The sequence below is a fragment of the Gavialis gangeticus genome, unplaced genomic scaffold (assembly GCF_001723915.1).
Source record: "Gavialis gangeticus isolate Ggan-Ray unplaced genomic scaffold, GavGan_comp1, whole genome shotgun sequence".
NCBI lineage: Eukaryota > Metazoa > Chordata > Crocodylia > Gavialidae > Gavialis > Gavialis gangeticus.
In genome coordinates this window covers 172,226,999-172,234,395 of record NW_017729022.1, presented here as the reverse complement: position 1 = coordinate 172,234,395, position 7,397 = coordinate 172,226,999, and the positions used below count along the sequence as shown (strand labels likewise).

The 7,397-nt window shown below is 41.0% G+C and overlaps 1 protein-coding gene across 2 annotated transcripts in view; it reads left to right on the top strand.

The window, feature by feature from the left end:
- The window catches only part of TP53BP2 (tumor protein p53 binding protein 2), a 43,300-nt gene that overhangs the window by 20,343 nt on the left and 15,560 nt on the right, over positions 1-7,397 (top strand). The window contains exons 6-11 of one of the 2 annotated variants that reach the window (XM_019516508.1): positions 1,068-1,246; positions 1,634-1,798; positions 2,148-2,385; positions 4,172-4,300; positions 5,135-5,283; positions 6,553-7,042. In XM_019516508.1, coding sequence (XP_019372053.1) covers positions 1,068-1,246; positions 1,634-1,798; positions 2,148-2,385; positions 4,172-4,300; positions 5,135-5,283; positions 6,553-7,042 — 1,350 coding nt within the window. Of the gene's footprint in view, positions 1-1,064; positions 1,247-1,633; positions 1,799-2,147; positions 2,386-4,171; positions 4,301-5,134; positions 5,284-6,552; positions 7,043-7,397 lie in introns of both variants that reach the window. The other variant, XM_019516507.1, reaches the window with a different exon arrangement.

Below are 7,397 nucleotides of genomic sequence, written 5' to 3'. Positions count from 1 at the left end.
CAGTTGGTCACATAGCCAATACTTTATTTCAGACTTCATATCAATTCACATGTTTCTCTTCTTTTCCTCTTTCCCCCTTTCCTTCCCCCACTAACCTGTAGTTCCAGTCCTTGGCAGCAGCTGTGATCCAAGAGTTAAATGAAAAGATGCTCTTTAAGTGTCAAAATGATGCACAGTGCATTGCAGCTATAACGCAAGGCAAAACCTTTTCCCTGAGAAGCTTACAATGTAATTCAAATAGATAATATAGTGAGCAAAGACATCAAATTGTGAGTTCAAAGGCAGAAGTTGTGAAGCAGCACAGTAAGGAAAAGTGGAGAAAGACCTTGGAAGGATTTTTAATGCAGCTTGAATGATGTTTGGCTTGTTGTGTCTCATTAGTTACTTAAACTTTTTTGGGGGTCTTACTTGATGTATTTGGGCTAGAAGAGGACCTGATGGAGTAGTATAGTAGTGTGTTGTTTGCTATACCCCTGAAAGCCCATTCAGAGCTCTGAAGAAATATTGATCTGATAACTAATAATTTGGGTATTTGCTCATTAAACTCGGACCACCTAAACTAAAAACTCTGCATATCATAAGTGCCTATCTAAAGATAGTTAAACTTTTTTTGGTGCAGCTCTCATGGAAATCTGGATTTAGCTTTATCCAGATAAATACATCCTGATAACTGATAATCTGATTCTGTACAAACAACCTCATTTTTCTACTCTTCTGTCCCTCAAATGACCAAAGCAACATTTCGCTTTTTTTTTATTCATCATCAGTGGACTGGGCTGAGCATATTGAGGTGTAGAGTTGATAAAACTTTACAATTTGCTGGAAATGAATTATCCTGCTGCATAATTGCAAAGACTAAGGAGGAGGTGGGGAAGCTTCTTAAACTGAGAAATGCCTGCAATAGATTCTTGTGTCTGAGCAATCTGTAACTGTATGTTGGAAACCTGGTCCCTGGGCTGTTTTGAAGAACTGCAGGGTGCTCTCTGTTCCTTTAACTGCTGCTGGAAGCAACTCGCATTTGGTCCTTTCTCAACTGCGGCTATTGTGCGCCTCTTCTTCTCTAGTGGAAGAAATCGAACAGATGAACAGTTTGTTCCAGCAGAAGCAGCGAGAGCTGGTACTGGCTGTGTCAAAGGTAGAGGAACTTACCAGACAACTGGAGATGCTGAAGAATGGCCGAATTGATGGTTACCATGACAACCAGTCAGCTGTTGCTGAGCTTGACCGGCTGTACAAGGAGCTGCAGGTAACGTCAGATCTGCTTTCCAGATCAGAATTTCCAATTACAGCTAAAAGTTGGGAGGGTCACTTCTTGCCTTGGAAAGAGAGTTAATTGCTGTTGCAACAAAAGCTAAAGATGCGTGGTCTGCTCAGGCTCGTGAGGCTAGCACATTAATCAGATTCAGGAGAACAGGTGGAGTAGACAGCATTGAGAAGGTTTGGACATTACAATACAATTAATCATCATGCTGTTAGGGAACAAAAAGAAAAAGCAATGTGAATTGGTGAACTTGACTTTACTTTTTTAGCTTTTAGAATTGTTAGAATTCCAAGAACTTCCTGCTTTCCCTCCAGAAAGTTGATTTTTGGTTTGGTTTTGTTGTTTTCCTCTCACCGTCTTGAATATATTCAGCTGAGGAACAAACTGAACCAGGAGCAGAATGCCAAGCTGCAGCAACAGAGGGAGTGTTTAAACAAGCGCAACTCTGAGGTGGCAGTCATGGATAAACGTGTTAATGAGCTGAGAGAGCGCCTGTGGAAAAAGAAGGCAGCACTGCAGCAGAAGGAAAATGTACCAGTAAGTGCAGGATATTTTAATAACAGAAGCATAATTCTGTTTTAGTCTGCTGCCAAAATAGTCTTAAGACCTAGCTTGGGGGGAATGTTGTTCTAGTGCTAAACTTTACTCCAAGGTAGATCTAGGTTTGTAGTACTCAAGTGCTTTTCACGTTGCAGTGGTGTTTAACTACTTAGTTATTTATGGGCAGAGTCTCTTATCTTGTTTTTGCAGAGCTTGTGTATATTTGTCTGGACCTTAAAAGCACTTCTTTATAAAGGAGCCCTGCTACTTTTTTGCCTTTGTCTCCTGTTTGCATGTCCTGTGGTGTGCATTGCAGTATTAATGATGGTTCCCCTTCTTTATTCAGATTTCCTCAGATGGGAATTCACCTCAGCAAGTGGTATCCCCTCCCAGTCGAGTGGCAGCAGTAGGTCCATATATCCAGTCCTCCACTATGCCACGCGTTGCCTCCAGGCCTGAACTTCTGGTGAAACCTGCATTTCCAGACAGCACCTCAAACTTGCAGGCACCTGATGGTCCACTGAAGACACAAACACTACCAAACATGAGAGCTGGGAGTGTCTTGCAAGCAAAAGCACCTGGTGGTAATTTATTTTTCAATTTCTGGTCATTCTGCAAAAAAGTGTTTTCCTGATCTGACTCACTCCAGATAGTTAGTTAAATAAGTACATAGAAACGTCAAACAATATTTCAGCTAATTGAAAGCCAATCTGCTCCATTCTATTCTTGTATCTGAAAGTGGCAAAGTCTACTTTGTTTGGATGGTTTTAACCTTCATGTTGTAAGGGAATGCTTTTAATCTGTTTAACAAAACAAAAGAAAAAAGCAGATTATTTTAGCCAAAAGTCCATGTTTTTCCATAGTTACATAATCTTCTAATCGGAAATTGGAGTTTGTGTAAACAAATGCAAAACAGTGGAGCACTGGAAGAGGTTTTTTTACAGACTTTAAACGAACAAAAGTTACTCTACTGTGTGTAAATGATATTCACTGTAATTTTTAGAAATGGTTAACTGTTCTGCCTTCAGTGCAGATTAGGGAGACTTTTCGTAGTTCTTGTATCCTGACAGTGGTGAGAATTCTGAAGATGTCAAACACTTCACAAACAATCAAACCTTTATCCTTTTATTTTAGGAAAAAAATGTATAAAAAAAAATGTTGACCTTGTTGGTGCCACACTGCTCTGTTAGGAGTCTGTAGTCTGATTCCTTGTTCTGGCCTCACTTGCTAGTAAAGGAGGAGTGTTTATGGGGTATGCATGGGCTCTGTATGTAATCTTGCCCCAAAATGCAGTTAAAAGAAAAATGTATTTAAAAAAAAAATCCCATTTCCTAAATGGTGAAAGATCTGAATAGAATATGTGTGCGTGTTCTACTTTGCTGTTTCTGTGATCTTGGATGTTTAAAAAGAAATGGCCATTGCACTAGATGCTTTAGTAAATGGAAAAGCAGTTTCAGTCTTTATGGTTTTGGAAGTAGAAACCAAAACTCCTGGAGTGGACTGTGAGCCCTGAATAGAGTAAAACCCAAATGCTTCTTTTAGCAATTTGTCAAATACATCTTGTTTAAGAAACCTTGCTTTCTGTAGTGCTTGGTTACTTGTCCCACTTGGGCTCTGCTTTGTACACTTCTGTAGAATGGACAGTTACTGGTTATGAGAGGCCTTTTCCGATACTTAATATACATTTTGTTGCTTGCTGTTTAGTATTTGAAAAATATTTCTACAGTGTAAGAAGAGTGCCACCTTAAGTTTATAGATAACTTTTGAGGTTTTTTTTTGCTGTATCAAAAAAGCAAGATGCACACATCAGTTTAATTGTTTTTGAAGCAGGCTTGATACCTATTTTGTTAAATTTAAAGTTTAGCCCTTTCCAATTCCATGGCTTTCATGTTGAAATATGGATGATTTTTCTGCTCTTTTGGATGTTACAGGCTGGATTTACTTCTGCTTTAAAGTGTCACATATTTCAGTTTCCATTAAATGTTTTTCCATTACTTCCCACTCAATGCCTTGCTTTATTGATTCTGGTTTTTTTCAATCAAGAAAAGTTTCCTTATCAACTAGAAGTGGACGAGTAAAAGACACCTCGAAGAATTTTTGCTCAAAAGTGGTGCATTTTCAAGATGCAAGTGAGAGCTGAAACCAGTGAGGTTCTTTGTTTTGATAAATTTGGAGTTTTCTTAGTCGTCTTATGTTAATGTCAAGGTGACCTCTTACGAAAGCCTAGTGAAATCTAGAGTACTAAAACAAAATTTAGGATTTAAGAAATATGTTGGATGAACAAATTTCAGGAATAATCTAAAGTGCAGCAGCTGGTGAGAATTGTTTTAGTTTAATCTGTTTTTCTTTCTTCTTCCTCCTACACACTAGGTCCTACAATCCCAGGTTCAAAGCCTCTACCATCTGTTTCTGACTGGAGCAATTCAAATGCAGATGGCCTTGCTAGTCAAGTACCAGCCTCCATGTTGGCCAAAGGAAATATGACCAATGAAGGGCAATGTGAGTTTTACCTGTCCCATACAAAAGGGTTTTTTTATTTTGTTTCGTACTCACGTTTGGTAATCTAAAAACTGTGGAGAAACTGTTAATGGTAAATGGTTCTTTTCTAGGCCTCAGCTCAAATTTTTAATTCAGTTTAGAATTTAGAGTTACTGTTTCAGTTGGTTGCTCACAGCTTTGTTATAATAATCTACAAGGGTATGTGTGGGAAAAGAGGTGAAGAGTTTAAGACCTATAAGTCTGGATGGTGCTGTAGTAGAATGTACTGGCTGCAGATATGCTGTTGCTTTGTTGACAGCTTATCACATACTACTTTTTTCCCCTTTGGGCCCTGAGTAAGTCATTATGGGAAAGGACTTGCATATATAATATATAATTTTATAATATAACAGAGATTAGGCAATGGATTTGTATGGAATGCTTTGGAAAGCGATGATCCTGCCTCAGGCAGGGGGTTGGAATGGATGACCTCCCAAGGCCCGTTCCAGACCTACTTCTCTGATTCTGTGATTATTCTAATATTATAAAAGCCTTTGTCTGTCTGTCTGTGTCTGTCTGTCCATAACACTTTATTCATGCTCTGATTGGCTGATTGGGTATTCTTATCAGCTCTGGGGACATTAAAATGTCCTCAGAGACCCCCATGGCCCATTTTGCTGTGTTGGTGGGCTGCAGGGGAAGAGGCTTCCACAGCCCCCTTACCAGATCTTGGATCCATCCTTGTATGTGCCTATGTTCATGCGTGTAAGAAGGGGGGATGTTGCTGCACAGAGCAGGTCTGTTTGTGTGTGTTTGGATCCCAAATGTCTCTCCTGATCCTGACATTCCTTTTAGTTGGTGATGGAGAAACTCCACTGCGAGAAAAGGAGAAGAAGGTGCGTCCTTTCTCAATGTTTGACTCGGTGGATCAGTCTGCTGGTGTATCAACCCTGGGCCCACTTAGGAAAAATCAGAGCAGTGAAGATCTCTTGCGTGATGCTCAGGTATGCAGAAAATGCTCAGTCCTTGCTTCTATACTTGACTTATCTAATTTTTTTGCATTCCAAGAAATCCATCTAAATAACACAGATATACCTTTTAAAGGAATCCACTAGCATCTCTGGGTGTTACTTGAAGGGGATAGCCTGGATAAAAAATGAGCAGGTAATTCTTGTAAGTGACACCAAGCCACTCTGACTGAATATCTATATATTGATTGTATACGTGTAGTTGTGCTACTGGCACCAGCCTCTCTGAACTCAGTATTCGTTTTAACTCGGCTAGTAGGTAGAGCATGTATTTTTAAACCAAACATTTAGGTTTGTGCATGTCTGTTTAGAACCTATTAATGCTATTTGATAGCATCCTTCAGATCTTGAATAAGCTGCTACACAACTTTCCCTGAAACTTTTGTTACGAGATGGGGGATGGTTGGGTGTGGAAAAACTGGAGAGATGCAACTAAATGTGAAAATGGGAAGGAATACAAAAGTTAAAGTAAGCTGCTTGTGTTTTGTATTTTGGTAAGCCTCCTATCTACCCTTGCAGCTATTGACGCCTTCATGACCCGGTTACAGTAACAGGCCTTTCCACCTGCCCAGCATCCAAGACTGTTTGGTCTGTTCAGGAGTTATATGCAAGAAAGCTTTCAGGAGCCTTTCTTGCGAATATCAGTAGGTTTTAAACAGGGCTGCAAAAGGGTTTGACTCTAGCTGACTTCCTGCCCCTGAAGCAGGGGGCTGGACTCGATAATCCTCCGGTGTCCCTTCCAGTCCTAATGTCTATGAAATCTATGAAGTAGTGAGGTGTCTAGCCATTGTGCTATCCATAGAGCATTTCATTTCTTCCCACTAGATCCGATAGGACGTACTTTGACCACACTAGCTGTCTACACTAAGCTGGTGGCAGCTGTTGTCTGCTATTTGCTGCCTGCTTCTGGTGTTCAGTTGTGCCACCAGAGCCCAAAGAGCAATCTGGGCAGGTACTAGCTTCTGAATGGACCACAGCAGTTAGCTGGAGATGTAGGATTGTCTCCCTGTACCTGATGCAGGCTGCCAGGTGGTGGCAAAAGCCTTGCTTTCCTCTGCAGAGGTGCAATAAGTCTTCTGGAAGAGTGGAGGGTTCTGTTACTGCAGAAGAGCTTGGCATATGAGCACACTTCCAGTTTTCCTGGCAGAACTGGAGCTCTCCTGGAAACACTTTTTAGTGCAGACTGCACTGCTGCTTGATCAGGATTTTTGTTAACTTGGCTGCTTTTTGGTTGTTGTTTTTCAGACTCCCAATAAGAATGTGACAAAAGTACCACCGCCTGTTCCCACTAAACCAAAGCAGATCAACTTGCCTTACTTTGGTCAAGCCAGTCAGCTGCCGCTTTCAGAGACTAAGCCTGATGGAAATCCACAGAAGCTGCCTTTGGCTGTTGTATCCATGGGGAACAAACCGAAACCACCAGCACAGCAGCCACCGCATTCTTCTCAGCAGATCCAGCAGAGAATCTCTGTGCCTCCAAGTGGACCCTCCACTAGCCAGGACCAAATTCTTTCCTCATCTAAACAGGAGAGTCCACCTGCAGCAGCTGTGAGACCATTCACCCCTCAGCCATCCAAAGAGACCCCCCTTCAACCCTTTCGAAAGCCACAGATCGTTGCTGCGAGTTCAATATACAGCATGTATACACAGCAGCAGACTCCTGGGAAGAACTTCCAGCAGGCAGTGCAGAGTGCCTTGACCAGGGCACAGACCAGAGCATCGCACTTTCCTAGTGGTAAGGAAGAGGTCGTATTTCACTTTTGTCTGAAATATAGCATGTCCTGTGGGAACTGTAGTGTGCATATAGCTGTCCTTGGGGAGTCAAGTTTGTTATAATTGTAAGTAGTAGTCATAAGATGTAGATATCAAAAAAAGAATTTACGAAGTGCACAGTATTGATACTGGCTTTTTTTTAGAAGTTAGGTGTGTAATAAAAATCTGAATTTGTCCTTTTCTTGTGGCCTCTAAAACAATCCTTCTGTGTTCAAGTGCGAGCATTATCTTACAACTATTGGATAAGACTAGTTTTTGGCAGGTCCAAGTGGATACAATTACTCTGTCTCCTCCCTGCAGTAGATAGATCGGATCAC